The sequence below is a fragment of the Crotalus tigris genome, unplaced genomic scaffold (assembly GCF_016545835.1).
Source record: "Crotalus tigris isolate CLP2741 ecotype Arizona unplaced genomic scaffold, ASM1654583v1 scf7180000018299.754606, whole genome shotgun sequence".
Classification (NCBI taxonomy): Eukaryota; Metazoa; Chordata; class Lepidosauria; order Squamata; family Viperidae; genus Crotalus; species Crotalus tigris.
The window spans coordinates 32353-52549 of NW_024096930.1; the positions used below are offsets into that span (position 1 = coordinate 32353).

The 20197-nt window shown below is 37.1% G+C and overlaps 1 protein-coding gene across 4 annotated transcripts; it reads right to left on the minus strand.

Annotated features, from left to right (window-relative positions):
- Positions 1-509: 509 nt before the first annotated feature.
- Positions 510-15908, minus strand: LOC120310789 (nuclear autoantigenic sperm protein). 4 transcript variants are annotated; one of them, XM_039349578.1, is made up of 15 exons: positions 15756-15908; positions 14464-14520; positions 13824-13934; positions 12756-12836; positions 11953-12056; positions 10340-11209; positions 9135-9205; positions 8787-8863; positions 8619-8692; positions 7505-7693; positions 3259-3425; positions 2676-2729; positions 2541-2600; positions 1313-1441; positions 510-669 (listed from the first exon to the last, which is right to left on the minus strand). In XM_039349578.1, the coding sequence occupies exons 2-15, from the start codon at positions 14511-14513 to the stop codon at positions 625-627; spliced, it is 2082 nt and encodes a 693-aa protein (XP_039205512.1). In that variant the 5' UTR covers positions 14514-14520; positions 15756-15908; the 3' UTR covers positions 510-624. The 4 variants fall into 4 exon arrangements, with proteins under 4 accessions (XP_039205512.1, XP_039205513.1, XP_039205509.1 ...); XM_039349579.1 differs by having other exon boundaries at positions 14464-14514; positions 15756-15874; XM_039349575.1 differs by lacking the exon at positions 15756-15908 and adding an exon at positions 15235-15315.
- Between the last annotated feature and the right edge of the window lie 4289 nt (positions 15909-20197).

The window sequence follows — 20197 nt, forward strand, 5'->3', positions numbered from 1 at the left end:
GTTTTTCAGCTATGACAATTTACGAATCACTCTTTTATTGAGTACTAGGTAGTAATCCTTCAAAATGGACTATGTGCAAACTTTCTGACTCCACCTGGGTTTTCCTTTAGTTAGTAAATCTTATGCTTTCCTAAGATTTCTTAAACTGAGGTTTTGTCCTAATCCTGACACTTTGTCTCTATGAAATTACAAAACTACAATTTTAAAATAAACAGAAACCTCACATTTTAGACTAGAGAATTTTAAAAACATACTTTTTCATACATTTTTCTTTTCCTATCTACTTATTTTGATCTGAGATTTTTTGGAAGATTCCCACTTTAATCTTGAGAAACTTACTGTACCAAAATGGTAAGATTCAACAGTACTTTTAAGTATTTAAAAAAAAAACCCAGACAATAAGTAACTACCATGCAGATTGCATGTAAGGCAGATAACCCAAATTTGAAGCCAGAACACTAACTTAATAGATTTTAAGATTTAATTTTACATATCTTAAAATGACAATGTTAATGTTTGAGTACAATCTTTATTGAATACAAAAAGTTGCCAAAGAGTGAAAAAATACATTATATACAAAACCCATAATCCTTGGGAGGCAGCATGTCCAATATTAAAGAACTATCATACGGTACTTTGAACAGTTTCAACTTGTGGTCTTCCCCCTGTCTAAAAAAGAAAAAGTTCAATAAATATATTTCTTTTAGAAAGCTAATTAATTCATGCATTGTTAAAGGATTTGGTACAGTTTGTAAGTCTAACAAATAGACAATTTGATAGAAGATATTAATATCTATTAGTGCTTAATAATCCTGTTTTAGTATCTTGCTGCACATAATATGCACACATGCTTGCATAATAGCACTTAAATAAGCTCAAGATTTAAATCCATGTATAAACTGTAGCAATTATCAAGAAGTACACACTGCTATATTTTTGTTGGGAAGCATGAAGTCTGGCAAGGAAAGGGATTAAGTGCAGTTAGCTTGGACTCATTGTACAACCGCAAAAGGACTAGGACCCCTAAATTTCTTGGGAGTCTTATATAATTGTTCTCAAGGGTAGGCTGCCAGACTGAAAAATTCCTTATAGGCAGAACTCGGCATATGTGAGTCTGGTTGTTTGCTCCCAACAAATTAGGTTTTCTATTTAGATCTGATACATCAACATGTGTTTTAGCATGGATATATTTCCAACTTCAAGATGTTTAGGGAAAAAACCAGCAAGCAATTAAACATAGTCAAGAAAAAAATGCCCAGGAATATTATTTTTCTTTATTTCAATTTATGTGACTCCTGACTGAACTGCCCACCTCCTGTTCCATTTTCTCTACAACCTCATTTCCATTGGGGGCCGCATCACCACCACCATTGACAGCCGGCTCTGATTTAGATTTCTTAGCTTCAATGTCTCCCTGATGAGGTTCCTCCTCTGGTTTCCTCTGAAGACAAAATTGTTTAGTCCTCATCAAGCGGAACTCTAAATGTGAATCTTAAGAATATTTAGTTATTATTATCCATATGCTATTAAATAGCAGCTGCTAACTGCTTTAAATTAAGCAAGATTACAAACAACATGAACATTTATTTGGTCCTCTTCAACTGTTTGAAAATTTAAAAAGTTAATTACCTCAAGTTACTTAGCCTCCATATTACTCTAAAGAGCAAATTTAGGACCAGAATTCTAACATTAGACCAGCAGTTCAAAAAAAAAGGAGATTATTTAATTATGAGAATCAAATAATTGACTTAAAGGACAATATGGATATATTGCTCAGCAACTCATATAGTAGTCCTAACATACAATAGAAGAGAATACATGTAGCTCAGGGTTGAACTGCAGAGTCCTTGATTAAAATGCAGATATTTTATTAAGTGACTAGGAAACAAAATAAGACGTCTGCAAGCAAACAACCAAGCTCAGAGAACACCGCAATACAAAGATAGCTAAGCAGATTATTCGAGATTGAATAATGCTAGTGAATAATTCTCCATTTCCATTTAAAATAAGGGAACTCAGTTCAGCTTCTACGGATGCTATGTCACCTTTGTACTCTGAAGTAGGGGTCCCCAACCCCCGGTCTGTGGATCGATACCAGGCTGTGGCATGCCTGGTCTGCACAGACAAGTAAAGTCCTATCCATGGGATGTGGGCAGCACACAAAGCCATGTACCCTCCTGGTCCACAGAAAAACCTCTCTCCATGGAATCAGTCCCTGGTGCCCAAAAGGTTGGGGACTTCTGCTCTGAAGGACTACCATGGATACTTTTGCAGGTCCTTAACACAGGCAAGTTGAAGTGCCTGCAGAACCCACAAAATCAAGCTTTGAAATTAAACCAGCGTTAATAAGATGGGTGCTGCACAGCACAAAACCATCAAAGCTATTAAGGAAGTTAGATGGTTCCCAGACTGACTGGCTCCCAGTGGAAAGGATTTTATGCAGGATATATAAAAATTGTAAAAATAATGTGATTTAACTTTTTAAATGCAGGATTAGCTACAAGCCAGTAAGAATTGCATTTATTTAACAGAATACGCACCTTTTTCCTAACAAGATGGGAGATGTCTGTAGCTCCATCAGTTTTGTGTCCAGCTGGAATCTATTACAGAAACAGTTGAAGTTTCTATGAAATATTAACTATAATGGCATAATTGCTATTGCTAGTGTCACTTACTGTTGAAGTTGCACTACTTTCAGACCCTTGTGAAAAGCTAGAAGATCCACCAACCTGGAAAGAAATAAATCCTTTTAAGATACTATTAGAAAGCCTCTATTGAAACTCCAGGAAAAAAAACAGATTAGGGCAAAAAGGCATTTTCTGAAATATTGAATACCGTAAATGCCGGCGTATAAGGCGACTTCTGCGAGCGCTGAAATCGGCGCCAAAGACGGGGGTCGTCTTATACGCCGGGTTGCCTTGTACGCCGGCATTTACGGTATATCTGAATAGTGTTAAAAACAAATATTGCAAGGTAATTTAAAAGCTTAATCTTTAAATCCTTAGTTTTAGTAAACTAATCTTGTTTTCAGTGACAATTATAAATAAGATCTACAGAAACATGGTTATTTCATGTTGCATTCAAATGTCAAGATCAATTATATGTCACTGTGATATTAAAGATCCTCTGCTCAGATTTTAGGTTTCAGACCTATTAATCACTTTTCATAGTGAAGTACATCCTGTAGGCGCATAGATTTATTTGCCTTGATACATTTTAAAATCTGTTTATTTCAACAGAAACAATGATGGAACTCACTAGAGTTGCTTTCAGAGCCAGTTCAGTCACTCTTGCACTGTTTTGAGACTCTTTTGAATCCTCTATCTTTTCTTTGATTTCAGGAAGCAGGCCCTTGAGTTCTTCTATTTCTTTTTCATCCTCAGCTGGTCCTTCTCCCTTTGCTTTTAATCGCTCAGTCAACATAACTGAAAAAAGGTGACAATATAGGAGGCCATTAGTATTTTGTAGGAACAATTCATTTAATTTGGCCATATTATCACTTGGTACAGAATTACAAAACACAATACTCCCCCCCAAACAAAATCAGAGAGCAATAACTGATCAATTTTCTGTAAATTGACCCACTGATTTTTAAAATAGCTTTATAATGAAAACCCAGATTTTAAACCAAACATTGGCTCAAGAAAGGCACAAAGCACATGATTTGGATGAGGTGATAGATGGGGAACTCCTCAATTTGCAGATGACACCAAGCTGGCAGGAATAGCCAACAGTCCAGAAGACAGGCTTAAGATATAGGATTTTGACAGACTTGAACATTGGGCACTATCTAACAAAATGAAATTCAATGGTGAAAAAGTAAGGTTCTACATTTAGGCAAGAAAAACCAAATGGACAGGTGTAATTTAGGAGGTACCTTGCTCAATAGTAGTAACTGTGAGAGGGTCTCGGAGTCTTAGTAGACAATCACTTAAATATGAGCCAGCAATGTGCTGCAGCTGCCAAAAAAGCCAACACAGTGCTAGGCTGCATTAACAGAGGGACAGAATCAAGATCACGTGAAGTGTTAATACCACTTTACAATGCCTTTTTAAGGCTACACTTGGAATACTGCATCCAGTTTTGGTCACCACGATGTAAAAAAGATGTTGAGACTCTAGAAAGAGTACAGAGAAGAACAACAAAGATGATTAGGGGACTGGAGGATAAAATATACAAGGAACGGTTGCTGGAATTGGATATGTCTAGTTTAATGAAGAGAAGGACGAGGGGGGACATGATGGCAGTGTTGCAATATCTCAGGGGCTGCCACAAAGAAGAGGGAGACAAGCTATTCTCCAAAGCGCCTGAAGGTAGGACAAGAAGCAACGGATGGAAACTAACCAAAGAGAGAAGCAACCTAGAACTAAGGAGAAACTTCCTGACAGTTAGAACAATTAATCAATGGAACAACCTGCCTCCAGAAGCTGTGAATGTTCCAACACTGGAAGTCTTTAAGAAGAGATTGGACAGCCATTTGTCTAAAATGGTATAGGGTTTCCTGCCTGGGCTGGGGGTTAAACTAGATGACCTCCAAAGTCCCTTCCAACATCATCATCATTATTAAATTTAGATCTATTAATTTTTCATTTGTAAAAACAAACCACAATTATTTCAATTATCACAACAAAACCAGAAAGAGATTGGTTCATGGTTCACAGATCACTTGTTAAGCTGAGATTAATACCTTATATTTATCATAGGTAGTCCTCTATTTACAATTGGTCGCTTAAAGTTATGACACAAATATACATACCCCTGGGACTTACAACCCAGTTTCAAAGTTCCTGTCTCCATGGGCATATGACCAGATTTTGGACATTCAGTAATGATGCTGCATTTATAGCTGTTTGCACACTCAGTAGCCATGTAACCACTATTTATGGTTGCTTTCCCAGAAACTTTCTGGCAAAACCTGGCCCATGGCAAAGGATATGTTCCAACCTTCACAATTTATGACTTAACTGCCAGCCTCAATTGCTGCCATAAATCAAGAACTACCTGTAATTTGTCTGAGCTATTTATAAGGTAAAACCAATCCAATGGAATAATCCACTAAGGTAGGGTCTCCATCCCCTGGACTGATACTAGTCCATGGCCTGTTAGGAACTGGGTCACACAGTTGGTGATCCGTGGGCGAGTGAACCCTATTGTAAACTGCACATGCGTGGGATTCAGTTGCGCGCACACACACACACACACCAGTCAGTGAAAAAACTGTCTTCCGTGAAACTGGTCCCTGATGCCAAAAAGACTGGGTGCCGCTGCACTATAGAACTGTTGCAAAACAAAGCCTTAAAGGTATTGTGAAAGCAGGGAATTGTGATCTTGAATCTCAGGTGACAATGTTCGTTCCCATATATGGATACATTAAAGTTACACCACGAAGATATTCTATTAGCCTCAATTCACGCAGGCTGTGGATGCTCAACAGCCCTTTTCAGGATGAGCACACAAAATGGATTCAGTTTGAATGCAAGATAATAATAAAAAAAAACCAAAATCCAGAGCAGATATTACTAAAGATGCAGGTGGGACATTGCATTTTGGACTGAATGTAGTTTCTGAGTCATCTTTGAAGAAAGCCCCAATGTACACGTGTTGCAGTAAACTAAATACATAGTAGTAAGGTGAAAAAAAGATAAAAAGGTAAAAAAAGCAAAGTTCTACATTTAGGCAAGAAAAACCAAATGTACAGGTATAGTATAGGGCAGTGGTTCTCAACCTTTTTAATGCCGTGACCCCCCCCCCAACCAGTCGTAAGTCGAGGACTACTCAACCGGTCGTAAGTCGAGGACTACTCAACTGGTGCGGCACCGTTTGCAGAATGAGACTTTTGGCGGGCTCAGCAGGGCAGAGACAGCCTGAACAATTCCTATTGGCTTTTGAAAGCCAACAGAATTAGACTCTATTCAAGAGAGTCTATTCTATTGGCTTTCAAAAGCCAATAGAATAAAAGGGAGTAGCACAGCTAAGGAAAAGGGGGAAAAAATGGCGGACTGCGTTGTTTGGCGACCCCCGTGAAATGGTCGTTCAACCCCAAATGGGGTGCCGACCCACAGGTTGAGAACCACTGGTATAGGGAGTACCTCGCTCAATAGTAGTAACTGTGAGAGGGATCTCGGAGTCTTAGACAATCACTTAAATAGGAGCCAGCAATGTGCTGCAGCTGCCAAAAAAGCCAACACAGGGCTAGGCTGCATTAACAGAGGGATAGAATCAAGATCACGTGAAGTGTTAATACCACTTTACAATGCCTTGATAAGGCCACACTTGGAATACTGCATCCAGTTTTGGTCACCGTGATGTAAAAATGATGTTGAGACTCTAGAAAGAGTACAAAGAACAACAAAGATGATTAGGGGACTGGAAGCTAAAGCATATAAGAAACAGTTGCTGGAATTGGGTATGTCTAGTTTAATGAAGAGAAGGACGAGGGGGGACATGATAGCAGTGTTCCAATATCTCAGGGGCTGCCACAAAGAAAAGGGAGTCAAGCTATTCTCCAAAGCACCTGAAGGCAGGGCAAGAAGCAACAGATGGAAAATAATCAAGGAGAGAAGCAACCTAGAACTAAGGAGAAATTCCTGACAGTTAGAACAATTAACCAATGGAAAACCTGCCTCCAGAAGCGGTAAATGCTCCAACACTGGAAGTTTTTAAGAAGAGACTGAACAGCCATTTGTCCGAAATGGTATAGGGTTTCCTGCCTGAGCAGGGGGTTGGACTAGATGACCTCCAAGGTCCCTTCCAACTTTATCTTTATCATTATTATTACAGCATAAGTTTTTATTGGCTTGCAACTATACCATCAGCTGAAGCTGGGCAAAACCTGTCTCCTGGCTACAGATTCCACCTGCGTTTCACTTAAGACATGGACTTGTTCCCTCAGGGAAAGAGTGACTCTATCCCAGATCAAACTCTTACTGAAATTTAAGCTTGTTCTGGTCTATCCAGTCCCTTACATACTCCAAACAGCGTCAACAACTCCACAGTGATTATATGCAACTATGTACCAACCTAATGATACTTCATCACGTTAAATTTCCTCCAAAATTTCAACAGACATTGAATAATAGACAATGAGAGCAGGTCCACTGTCACCCTATACTGAAATAACCAAGGGATCAACTGTTCCCTTCCCCAGACAGAGCTGAGCCACACATTCAGAAAAGAGCAAAATCACATTCACAGTGCTTCACAATTTCTTTCTCTTCAAGTTCCTACTCATATCATATACCAGAACAAGATGCTTCTGTCTTCCACACAGGTGTAAAACTGGATTGTAATTGATCTAGATAACTCATTCTTTCTAGAATCTTCTGTAGCTGAAAATCCACTTCTCTAAAATCTTCCTCACTCCCCCCAAAATCAGAAATTATGGAAGTTGTCGAAGGAAGCTAATGGCAAATTGCACCCAATGTTAATTTGAAATTCGAAACAAACAGGGAACAGTAATGGAGAAACATAATTAAAAGGATGCAGAACTTCTGTTTTGATTTACCCAGTCTTTTGTCAATTACTTCCATTGATTTACTGAACTGCAGCACTGCTTCCTCATACTGATTGTTATAGTGATATGCCAATCCAAGGTGGTAGTGAGTCTCTGCAAGCAAACGGTCATAGGCTTCTAAATACTTCTGCTGAAGAGTCAAGCAGGAATGAAACTCCTCTATAGCTTGCATGTAGTTTTCTGTAGAAGACACCAGAAAATCATGATAAACATTATCCCAAAAGCAGACAAACTCAATTCTAAAAGCAATATAGAAAAATATTCACATTTGTTTAGGAAAATAATTGTATCATATATTGGAGACAAGTAGACTCAGTTCAGAGGTACAATTATAATTTTGCAAACCAGGAATTTAATAGCTAACAAGACAATATGCATTCTCCATGTTATCCTTTTTTCCCTTCTTCAGTCATCATACAGGTAATCCTCAACATAAAACCGTTCACTTAGTGACGATTCAAAGTTACAACAGCACTGAAAAAACATAACTTACAATTGGTCCTCACACTTACAACCACTGCTGTATACCCATGATTACATCAAAATTTGGGCACTTGGCAACCGTCATGTATTTATGACAGTTGCAGTGTCCTGGGGTCATGTGATCGCCATTTGCAATTTTCCCACCTGGCTTCCAATAAGCAAAGTCAAAGGAGGAAACTGGATTCACTTAACTGTATGATTCACCTAACAACCATGGCAAAAAGGTCAGTTAGATTGGTCATGTGACAGCTTACTTTGTGACCGTCATAACTTGTGTCTGCAGTGGGGAGACTCCATTAAGTTGAAGACTATCTGTATCAGTTTAATTAGGAATTAAGTGCTAGAACAGTGAAAAAAATGCCAGCTATACAAATGTAATTAGATTACAATAAAAAAAGAAACAATTACAACTTTCAATGTATAATATACATAAAAGCATATCAAACTTGTCAAAACAGTATATGAAATACTTCAGTTTATGCTACTTCAATTTTGTATACTTTTAATGTAAAATATGACTGAAAGGTTGATAGGCAATGCATAACAGACATGCTCTCATATACAGTCACAACATGCAAAACACTTCAGAAATAGCATGTCTGGACAACTTTAAGTCAATTACCAGATTCAATGCTAACTTCTCCTAGTTTTAGATGAGCCTGAGCAGCATGGAGCTGTGCTTCTTTAGTGTCCTGCCTAGACCAAAAAAGCAAATCAGAAAATACACTGTAATAACATTCATCAGTAGTATAGTTAAGGATATTATTTTATTAGAACTTCCAAGACAAACCTTTTATATATTACTTTTGCCAATTCCAGCATATCCCAAGCCAGTTCTAAGTTTCCAACTTCATCTTCTTCACTCTCCTGAAGGAATATGATTTATTAGTCATATTAGATACTACCAATTTCCTATCCCTTAACAACCATCATAAATATTGGACTCTCCACTGAATCTTATGAAAATGATAGTCTTTCTCATAGAAATACACTTATTAAGAGAAGATTTCACACAGCTTTAGAACAGATTATCTTTTTTCATATAACCAGAAAATATTTCTTAAGGAGTTTTACCATAGAAGAGCCATCTCTCTATCTAATAGCTTTTAATAGATCTGAATACTGATTTATACTTCACCTTTTCTTCAGCTGTAGAATAATTTTCTTTCTCCTCTTCAGTTTTATCATCTTCTTCTGACCCTTCTGTCTCTGTAAGAGGAGTTTCCTGTTTATATACACTATTGGCATGCTATTTACTTGGTTATTTTATTCAATGCTATTCTTACAGCATCATTATTTAACAGTCTTTCTAAACTCAACTGCATGCTATTGTTTTGTAATTGTCAAGACATTCAGGAAACATTCATACTAATATCTGCAGATTAAAGATTCAATTTGAAGAATACTTCTACTTTTTTTTAACCAAAGTTAACTCATTTCTATTTATATTAAATTTTCTGATGCATAAACGGAAAACGGTAAAAGGTACTTGGCTCTGCTAAATAAAAATTAACTTTTAGAACAGTTCAGTGCATTGATCAGTTTCTCTAGCGAGGATTATTTACAATGGATCCCATTCCAAAAGGATTAAGATGGGATAGTTCAAATTGTTAACTCTGCAATTTTTGAGAAAATGTGCTGTTTACAGAGCAAGTAAACAGTATTTTTCTGTATCTTACTGGTTCTTTTCATTTAAATGTCTAAATACAATCTGCTTTGTAAAAAAAACATTTAGGAAGTAGAATTTGAAGTTTCTGCAAAGTCTGAAATAAGCTTACTGACGTGCCTCTTTTAATATATCAATTATATTTTGCAAATAGTTTCAATTATTAAGACATTTAACTGCTTAAAAACTGAACAGATAAATTTCCAAAATGTTATAAGGCAGGAAAAAAAGCATGAAAATTATGAATTTGCTAGTTGCACCATGATATTTCTAGATGATAGCAAACTGTTATTTTTTTAGCATAAATCTATAATCTCAACATCTTAATGTAATGGTACTATTGCTTTGGTATAAAATGACAGGAGAAAAGCTATGCTTTGGGTTAATTTTGCAAAATCAGAGCATGCAGTGAACATCCATTCAGCATTCTCTAATAGGCCACTGCTTTTTAGACTAACAATAACCCCAAATCAAGCAATAATTTTCCTATGTCCATCAGTTAACTGTCTTGGGGGGAAAGGGGGGGGAGTAATTATGCTATTCTGTGCACTTTTGTATTTCTCCCTAGCTACACCCCTTCCCTCATTCGAGGCAAAGAGAATTCTGAATGGATTAGTGTTTTACTTGGGTTAGCATTCTAATAAAATCCACCCACAAGTATTTTCTATCCCTGTTACCTTCTCCCTCTCCCATCTCGTGATCCTTTTCTTCTTCCTTTTCTACCTTAGCAGCAGCTTCAGCTTTTTCTTCAATTTCTGTTTCACATGACTGTTCAACAACCCCTGGAGAAGTAATTTCATTTGGAGCTGTAGGCAACATTTTCCCTGAAGCCATAGGTTCTTTCAATTTTTCTTCCTCTTTCAAATCCACGTTTTCTTGTCCGTCAACCATGTCTGTTTCTTGAATAATAGGCACAGGTGTTTGTTCTCCCTTCTCTGCCTGCCATTCTGCTTTTTCTTTTTCCTCTGTCTCATCTGAAGTTTTTGATGTCTCTATTATTGAATTTTCTAGCTTTGCATTTGGATGTTTTTCAACAGCCAAAACTACAAGCTTTTCTTCATTCTGTTCTTTCTTTTGTAAAACTAGCTTTTTTTCTTCTGCGGTCTCTTCCTTCTGTATACTGTCTCCACTAGCTGCTTCTGCAGCCTCTTCTACTATTAGCTTTTCTTCCCCAGGAGTTTTATCTACAACCAATGCTTTCTTAAGTGCAATGTCTTCCTGGGTTTCTTCTGCTGCTAGTTTTTCTTGTCCAGCTATCTCTTCTGGCTTTTCTTCTGCAGCAGCACTACCTTCTAATGAAGCTTTCACAGTTATTTCACTGATCTGTTTTTCTTGCATATCTTCTACTTGCTTGGTTGATTTTTCTTTTTCTCCAAGATTGTTGTCTATATTCACAGCTGCCTTTTCTTCTCTAACTTCTTCCACTTCTGCATCTTTATTTTTCACTTGTGCTCTAGTTTCTACCAGAGATTCTTCTGAAGTTTTTCTTGATTCGTTTTCCCCCATGGCATTATATACCTGATCTCTTAATTCCTCCCTTGCTTCTTCTACATGAAGAAGGAAGATGAAGCACAAAGAAATCTTCGAATTTAGTGATAAGCATTTATGATCTTCACATCCCACCCTATGTCCCACTAACACCTTGTTGCCAAAATATCAGATGCTTATTTTTAATTTAAGAACAAGCACCTCTGTAACATTTATGAACTGCAAGCAGTGGAGCTTAAGCAATGAATTGTGTGCTAGCAGGAGTTAACAGCCAAGCAAGAGATGCCAAGCTTCTGAGACACCAAACATTGCAGAGGAAAGCCACTACAGAGGGACTTAAGCAAATTTGACAAGCAATTATTCACTCTCTGAAGTGGATTTCATTTATACTTACAATAGAATTTATACTTCAAATCTTATATAATAAGATTAGAGAGCACTGCGCTATATATGAGTTGGTTGCAAGCCCAAGTGTTGGATTTTTATCTCAAAAATTTTCTTTAAGGTTTACTTCCAATTGTTTCTAAAACAAGTATATAAATCAAGGTTTTCATCAAGAAAAAACAGTTGGTACTCTCTCCCATGAAGAACAAGTGGCAGGATTTTAATTTAATAGAAGCATTGATTTAGCAAAAAAATTTAGGTACTGCAATTTTCACTTAAGTGACCTTACTAAATTACTGTAATTTTAAATTTTACAATTTGTGTTATTTAAGACAAACAATCTCAATTCATGCCTCATATTCATTCAGAATACATACAGCTTGGCATCTCTTTAATGCATTAAGACAGCTCTACATACCATCTATATTATCAGCACTTTCTACCGTTGAGTCTTCTGTTTTTTCTTCTTCCTCTTCCACCTGCACTCCTTCCAAAGCATTTCCCAACACCCCATTTTCCATTCTAGGACAACAATATTAATTGATGAAATGATTTACAGACCTTGTGCTATTGTGTCATTAACCAGTATTTAATGGAAACATTAATATTTTATTCAGGTAGTTCAGTGCTCAAATTCTAATAAATTACATGTTTAATCTAGGAACACTTGGAAGAATTCAGTGTTATGATAGCATAACACAAACTGGCCCTCATTTCATGTTGCATAGTTTTACTCTGGAAAGTAAATACATGGCTCATTAAAAAGAACAGCTGGGAATGGAGGTATCCAAGATTAACTAACCCAAACAAATAAAATAAACCGTATCTTTCCAATTTTTAGAAGTATAGTTCATAAATATTTACAGACTTCTACACTAGGTCTAGGAAAAAGCTATTAGATTCTGATACTACATCTTCAATAATAAAATATCTATAAAATCTATTCTGGTGACTTGAGACTTGTTGGAAGATTTGTGTAAGTTAGTTTCAGAGCAAGTATTTAGTATGAATATATATTCATTCACACACACACACATTTATGAAAATATGATTTTGGGGTCTTTCTTGGAAAATAAAGTGGCATAGAAAGAGTCTCGCACACAGAAGAACTAAAGCAAATGTGAACAGTAGCAATAAGAATTGTATGAATTATTGACTGGTTAAATTTTAAATGAATATACTGAAGTTCACTTGGCTAAGTGATAGGACATATCAACTTACCTTGCCAACTCCAGAAGTGATTTTCCATAAAAAAAGAAAGCTTCAGCACACTCATTTGCTGTTTCACCATACTTCTTGCCCCTAAAGAAAAATTAGATATGAATTCTCCCATTTTTTAAAAATTACTTCAACTGAACTTAAATTATATTAAGGGATAATAAGCAATTTCAAATTAACTCATTAACATACTCTCCAAAATACAGATTGACTTACAACAGTTCATTTAGTGATTGTTCAAAGTTACAACAGCACTGAAAAAAGTGACATGTCCGTTTTTCATTTACAACCATTGCAGCATCCCCATGGTCATGTGATCAAAATTAAGACACTTGGCAACTGACATGTATTTATGACAGTTGTAGTGTCCCAAGTTATGTGATCACCTTTTGCAATCTTTTGACAAGCAAAGTCAATGGGCGAGCCAGATTCATTTAATAAACATGTTACTAACTTAACTGCAATAATTCACATAACTGTGGCAAGAAAAGTCGTAAAATAGGCAAAACTCACTCAACAAATATCTCACATAGCAACAGAAATTTTAGATTCAATTGTGGTTAAGTCGAGACCTATCTGTACTGAATATTAACTCATACTGCCATGTAGATAAAAAATAAGCTAGTAAAGAGCTAGATAGCAAAGGCCTGAGTAAATTAGGTTGTGTTAAAGCAGGCATGTCAAACTCGATGTCACGTGACATCGCACAATGTATTGGGCCGGTTGCAGTTTGACACCCCTGTGTTAAAGGATTTGTTCCTTCACTGTAAATGCATTAGTCTTAACTACATAAAGCTGTTGTTACAGCTTGACTGAAATGGAATGTAGCTCAACAGACAAAATCTATTCTCCTGCTTATTTGCCATGTTAGCGTCTTAATGAACCTTTAAACTATGTAGAACATATCAAAAGCAAACTACAACAGAGAAGACTAAAATCTTCAAATACTAAAAATATATCTAGGAAATTATAGTTGTGTAAACATTTTACCCTCCCATTATATATAATCTCAAATCTTCGACATGCTACTCCCATTTAAAAGCAGATTTATAGAATGCTCTAAATACTTACAAAAGGCTAGCAGCTTCCTGAAATGCATTAACAGCAGATGGGATATCTCCCATTACCAGATTCTTTTGTCCCAAGCCGAGTAATCTCTTGGCTTCCCCATCCACATCAATACTGCAAGTATGAAAATATATATTGTCTTCCCATAATATAACTTTTTGCATAGTTTTTTTTACTAACAATGGTCAATACAACAAAATTTAAAAAGAAAATATACAAACTAGAATATAGTTAATTTTAAAAACCTTTAACATTATATAAAGCACAAAGCAGAATACAAGTAGATGTTAATAGGGGAAAGGTAGTCCCATGCCATTTAGGGCTTTAAAGGTCATAATTAGCACCTTGGATTAGAACCAGAAACAGACTGGTAACCAATGCAGCTAGCAGAGCAGAGGCATGGTTCCTCCAGATTACCAATTTATACCAGTTTTTATACTTACTATGTTTGGCCAAATAATATACCCTCCAGTTACCTTGTTAAAGGTTTTCACAAAAAAATTTACCACATCACACCAGCTCTAAAATCAAAAGCATCAAATGCTCAAAATACAATTGTCACCTTTATCAGCTTGAGTGAAGAGCTCAATTAATTCATTATTCTGGCTCTCACATGTTTGTTTTTTATCCAATTATTTCTTACCTCTCTGTTTTGTCAGCAGAAGTAGAGGGAGCAGAAGTCTCTTCTGTCATCCTGAAACTGAAAATTTAAGTTAGGCAAACTAGGAAGTTTTCAAAGTTTAGCCAGAAGGCATTTGGAACATAAACACCAAGCATTTATCACATTTTCAAGTATTTAGGCTACCAAATTATTAAGTGTGGTGTAAAATAACTTGTTACTTCAGATAAGTTGACTATTTTTCTTAAGTTCTCATGCAGTGGCAAATCATCAGCTTTTTCATTGCCAAGAGAGCAATAATGAGTAATATTAAAATTGAAAACTCACAATTGGTTAAAAGAAGCTTTAAAAAGGGTTTCTATATATTTCAATATATATAGGAAGCATGTGTGATCTGATATATAGTCTAGTGACAAAAAATCAGCATGGACAACTTGCTATTTCCCATAGCTTTAAATGACAAGCTGTACCAAAGAATAAATAATCCTCTGAAATACCTACACAAGCATGTGATTAATTACTGGAAAAACTAAAAAAAATATATATTTTGCGCAACTGCATTTGAAGCTTCAGTCTTTCAAGCATGTTTCATTTCCTGTCCTAATAAAAACCACAGGGGGTCAAGTTTCACAAGAACCATACAATAAATATACCCAGGCCCTATAATACGCCCAAATGTGTCAAAAGGCATCAGACTGGCACCAATAACAATAACTTAGGTTTCTCAAACATGTTTTAAAGTCATGTTAAGTCAAACGTGTTTTAAAGCGTCCCACTTCCTACGGAAGCCTTCACCTGAAGAGACAATGGGCCACTTTCTCGACTCTCCTGTCAGTGCTTTCGGCGCCAAATCTCAACGGCCGCTTTTGATGGGCCAAGACTGCTGGCCACGTGACTCGTTCCCTTCCTTCTACTCCCACCACCCCCTCCCTCGCTTTGGCGCGCGCCAGATTGATAGCTATTAAAAATGGCGGCATAAACTCCAGCCAGGTCACGTGGTGTCTCAGTTTTTAAGAACCTCCGCCTCCATCACGCAGAGGACGGCACGTACGAACCCACTCAAGGGGGGGGGGAGAGAATTGGTGAGGTTTCAAAGAAATGGAGAAAAATAACAGGGAAAAAAACCGGATCAAAAACTGTACAGCTGTGTCCGAACATCACAGATTACGACCTGAGAATAAACGCTTAAAGCCTCAGAAAAGGCTCTTTGGTATCGCGGCCGCTGTCGCCCCTTTATTACACGAACCCACAGCTCAACTCCCCCTTCCTGCTTATCCAGCTCGGAAGAAAGAAATCCTGCCTCAAGCCCCTTGTACCTTAAAAGGCGATGGTAACCAACGACCCGCCACAGAAAACCGAAAACGAAGCAATAATCAGCAGACAAACGCAGCCCACCGCCCCTCCAGATGCTTATATAGCCCTTGAGGACACGCCCCAGTGGCGCGAAGCACGCTCTCCCGGAAAAGGAACTACGTTTCCCAGAATGCCTTGTGGTCTCTTGCTAAGGGCTTTCGACGAATTGGAAGACGTCTTCAAAATAAAGGAAAGGCAGTCTCTTGATGAGTGTCATTAATACCGGTAGCTACCATTGTAATAGAACTGGGTGGTTCCCTCTGCAATTCGATTGGCATTTTGGGAAAGGTAGTCCAAAAATCGGAGTAAATAAAGCTCACCGTCTCGGCGTGCTGGAAAATGCAATCTCACAAAATAGTAGTTGTGGGTTGCAAGCATGAGAACCGATTTGCAAGCATTAAAAATAATTGGTTGTGCAATATATTTGTTTCAAACAAATTCCCCGGGCTTTTATCCCGTCTTACGTTATTGCTTTAACTTGGATCAACTAGTCTATCCCGAAATAATCCCGAAGAAAAGGTACGCATAGATGCTCCCAGTCTGCATAAGTAAAAGGGTATTAGTGTGAAATGTGGCTTACTTGAGCCTCCTCTCACAGAGAGATGATCAGATGGAGAGTACAAATCTTTAATCTTTTATGCAACTAAGTGCACACTGTTCTATTCACTATGAAAAGTTTCTGGAGGGAAGAAGTAGCATTGCATTTGTGGGAGCAGTAATTGGTGGCTGTTTCCATATTAATCCTTAATTTAAAGAATCATTGTTTACTGAATTAATCAATGCTATGGTCTGCATAATACTTGAACTGTAAATTAACCTTCTTTTCAGCGTTCAGACAGAACACAAATTAGCTAACCATACAGTATAATGTAAAAAAACATCCAACTCATGAACAACTCTCATAAGCGGAAATGCTGTATATGAGTTATTTGTAAAAACAGCAATAGGCCTTAGACTTATATTTCTTAGTACTATATAGGGAGTACTCTCATAAACAAGTAGATGAAGTATTAGTAATTCAAACAGAAATAATTTTTTCTATGATTATATCAACATTTCACCGTGCTATAAACTAAAATAGTCATCTTTTAAGAATCCTTTTATAATCTCTGTAGATTAGAGTATTACAGTAAGATTTAGTGGATGTAGAAAAACTACAATTACTAAAGTGTTTGATCTGGGTTGCAAGCTTTCATAAAGGCATTACACTGAAAAATAAAACTTCAGAACTTTTTTGCACTGAACATTATTATTGTATTGGTATGAGACACTTAAGATAAAAATTAAACAAAATTTTAGAGTATACATCTGTACAAAAACATTGTCCAAGCCCCTATTAGTAGCTAAATTGGCTAATGAACTAATCTAGCCAATCATATTTTAGCCTATGGTGTGAACCTGGCCACTATGGTTAGTTAGTATCAAATGTAGAACTTTTGGTCAGGATAGACAATGATTCTATTAACTATGATTAAACCTATTATGCCAAGAAACTCCATATGTGCATTCATGAGCCATCACTTTAGTTAATACAACTGTACTTTATATATAAAAAAGAACATTCCACATCTGTGGTGCTACACTGCTTCTAAAGTTCTTGAATTCATATATCCTTCTATGTGGCATCAAATCTTAAAATGTATCTGTGACTTAACCTAATTACATGATGTTTATAGTGAAAATGTAAACATCCTGGGGCTTTATATTAGAAATTATCATTTTTTTCTGCTCTAACATTTCCCAACCTCAGCAACTTTAAAGTATGTGGACCAACCCCCAGAATTCCCCAGGGTAGGAGTTGAAGTCACACCTTAGGGTTGCTGAGGTTGCTACAAGGAAGTAACTTAGTTATTCAGATTGCAAGATTCATTACTTAAAAGGGATTATTATTAAACACGCTGAAGCAGATTAATACACAAGCTATAGTGCCCTAATTTCTGTATTCCTAAATTCTAATTACAGGAGTATAATAATATTTCACAGTGATACTTTACAGGAATAAAAGCTTTTTCTTCTTGTGCCATATCTGTTATCAGACGTTGGTGATCATGTTGGCGATCCTGTTTTTATCAGCAGTGCACAAAAAAGTGCTGCTGAGTTTTATCCAAACCAATCCCTTAGATTTTGAAGCCATGGTGTTCTTCTTCTGCCTGGACCTCGTTTGCCTTCAAACTTTCCCTGGAGGATTAAATGAAGTATGCCGTATTTTTCTGGGTGTCGCATCATGTGTCTGAAATATTTTAATTTTTGTTTTTTAATTGTTTTAATGATGTCCCTTGGCTTTCCCAGGCGGCTTATCACCTCATTTCTGATCTTGTCAACCCAGCTTATACATAACAGCCGCCTGTAAATCCATATTTCAAATGCTTCTAGTCTCTTCAGGTGGCCTTCTTTCAGAGACCAACTCTGACAGAAGGATAGAAAAAATATAACATCTGACAAGCCTGATTTTCAGTCTTAGCTTATGTCGTGACTGCAGAAGGCCTTTTTCATTTTGAAGAATGCTGTTTCGGGCTTTTTCTATCCTTGTCTTTACTTCAATGGTCATGTCCCGGATTTCATGTAAATAAAATAAAGCTACAGAACAAAAATGTTACAAAAAAGCCTGAAATATCAATTTACTTGTTTGACGGTATTGTTTTGGGAAGATGACAATCTGTTATTGTTTCAGGTCAGACTACTTTGATGAATGATCTGCACAAGAGCAGTGTAGTGCTAGTACTTTTCATAGAATCTTTGGTAACTAATGTCATTGGTTATGGCAGGGGCCATGCTTAAAGGCATTATTTTAGAGTTGTTTCAATGTTCCCTGAGAGATTGCACCAGAAGATAGTGATGGAGGAATTACCATTCTATATCTTAACTGCTAAATTACTATGTTTCCTAGCATTTTATCTTGTTCCCTATGAAGTTAGATTTCAAATCTATACAGATCCATGATGAGATACTGTCAATATGCTGATAACCAACCTCTATAGCAGTGGTTCTCAACCTTTCTAATGCCGCGACCCCATAATACAGTTCCCCATGTTGTGGTGACCCCCAACCACTTATACATCACCGGGTGCCAGGGGCGTGGCCAAAGGGGGAAAAATGGTGGACAGCTTTGTTTGGCGACCCCCATGAAATGGTCGTTCGACCCCAAATGGGGTCCCGACCCACAGGTTGAGAACCACTGCTCTATAGTTTCCCTCCCAGAAAGCCATTAGTACTCTTGAACACCACTTAAATTCTATAATGGATGGGAGCTGGGAAACACATTAACATTCAATTCAAAGGGGACAGGGTGATTTTGGGAAGCCTGTTTTACTTATTTATTGATTGATTTTTATCCCATCTTTATTACAAGCAAGATGGTGAACATACACAATACTCCTTCCTCCTCTTATTTTCCCACAACAACCACCCTGTGAAGTGGTTGGGCTGAGAGAGAGTGACTGGTCCAAAGTTATCCAGATGGCTTTCATGCCAAGGTAAGATGTAAGGCAGGATCAAAACTTAAAGTCTCCTGGATTTTAGGCCAGCATCTTAACCATTGCACCAAACTATTTTAGATGTGATTTCAGTTTTTGTGAAAGAGTAGGTCTTAAGCCATGCGAGACTTCTTTAAAATTCACCTATCATAAATTCTAGGGAGACAGGTGCACTAAAGAACAAAAATAAGATAGTAGCATGCACCTGGGAGACAAAGAGTCTCGAAATAGATTATAACTTTATTAGTTCGCTTTCCAGTGTTCTGTGACATGCTCACCATGGCAGCCATTTTATGACACGTAAAATCAAATGTGCTCACATATCCAGAGAGTTAGAGATCTCTATTTTGGAAGATGATCCTACTATGTGATAGAAGTAATGTAGCTAAATATAAGCCGAGGTGGCAAATTATTTTCATTCAGCTCTAAAGGCAGCAGCAATACCATGCATACTGTACTCTTCTAATCTGTGCTACCAGACATATATTGGGATAAAGTCATAAACCCTGTGGTCACAATCTTTACCTAACTATTAGGAATTATGACAGGAGATCCAACATTTAAATTTAGGTATGTGGAAAGAGCCCTGGTGGCACAGTGGTTGGAATGCAGTACTGCATGCTACTTCTGCTGACTGCCGCTGCCAGCAGTTTGTCAGTTCGATCCTGACCAGCTCAAGGTCAGTAAAATGAGGAACCTTCCAAGGTCAGTAAATTGAGGAGCCAGACTGTTGGGGGCAATATGTTGATTCGGTAAACCGCTTAGAGAGGGCTGTAAAGCACTGTGAAACGGTATATAAGTCTAAGTGCTATTGCTATATACTTCTTGCATGTATTCCTCTTTGCACCTTATTACATTTTGAGAAAATACTTTGGTCCAGATGTTTAAAAAAAAGATGCAGGAACATGTTAGTTAAGAGCTCGTAAAAAAAA

Excerpts from the sequence above, each read along its gene's own strand:
- LOC120310789 (XM_039349578.1), bottom strand. The coding sequence starts at position 14,513 with ATGACAGAAGAGACTTCTGCTCCCTCTACTTCTGCTGACAAAACAGAG. Across the intron at positions 12,057-12,755 it reads TCACTTCTGGAGTTGGCAAG|AATGGAAAATGGGGTGTTGG; the intron begins GTAAGTTGATAT and ends TTGTTGTCCTAG. Across the intron at positions 3,426-7,504 it reads AGTAATTGACAAAAGACTGG|TTATGTTGACTGAGCGATTA; the intron begins GTAAATCAAAAC and ends ACCTTTTTTCAG.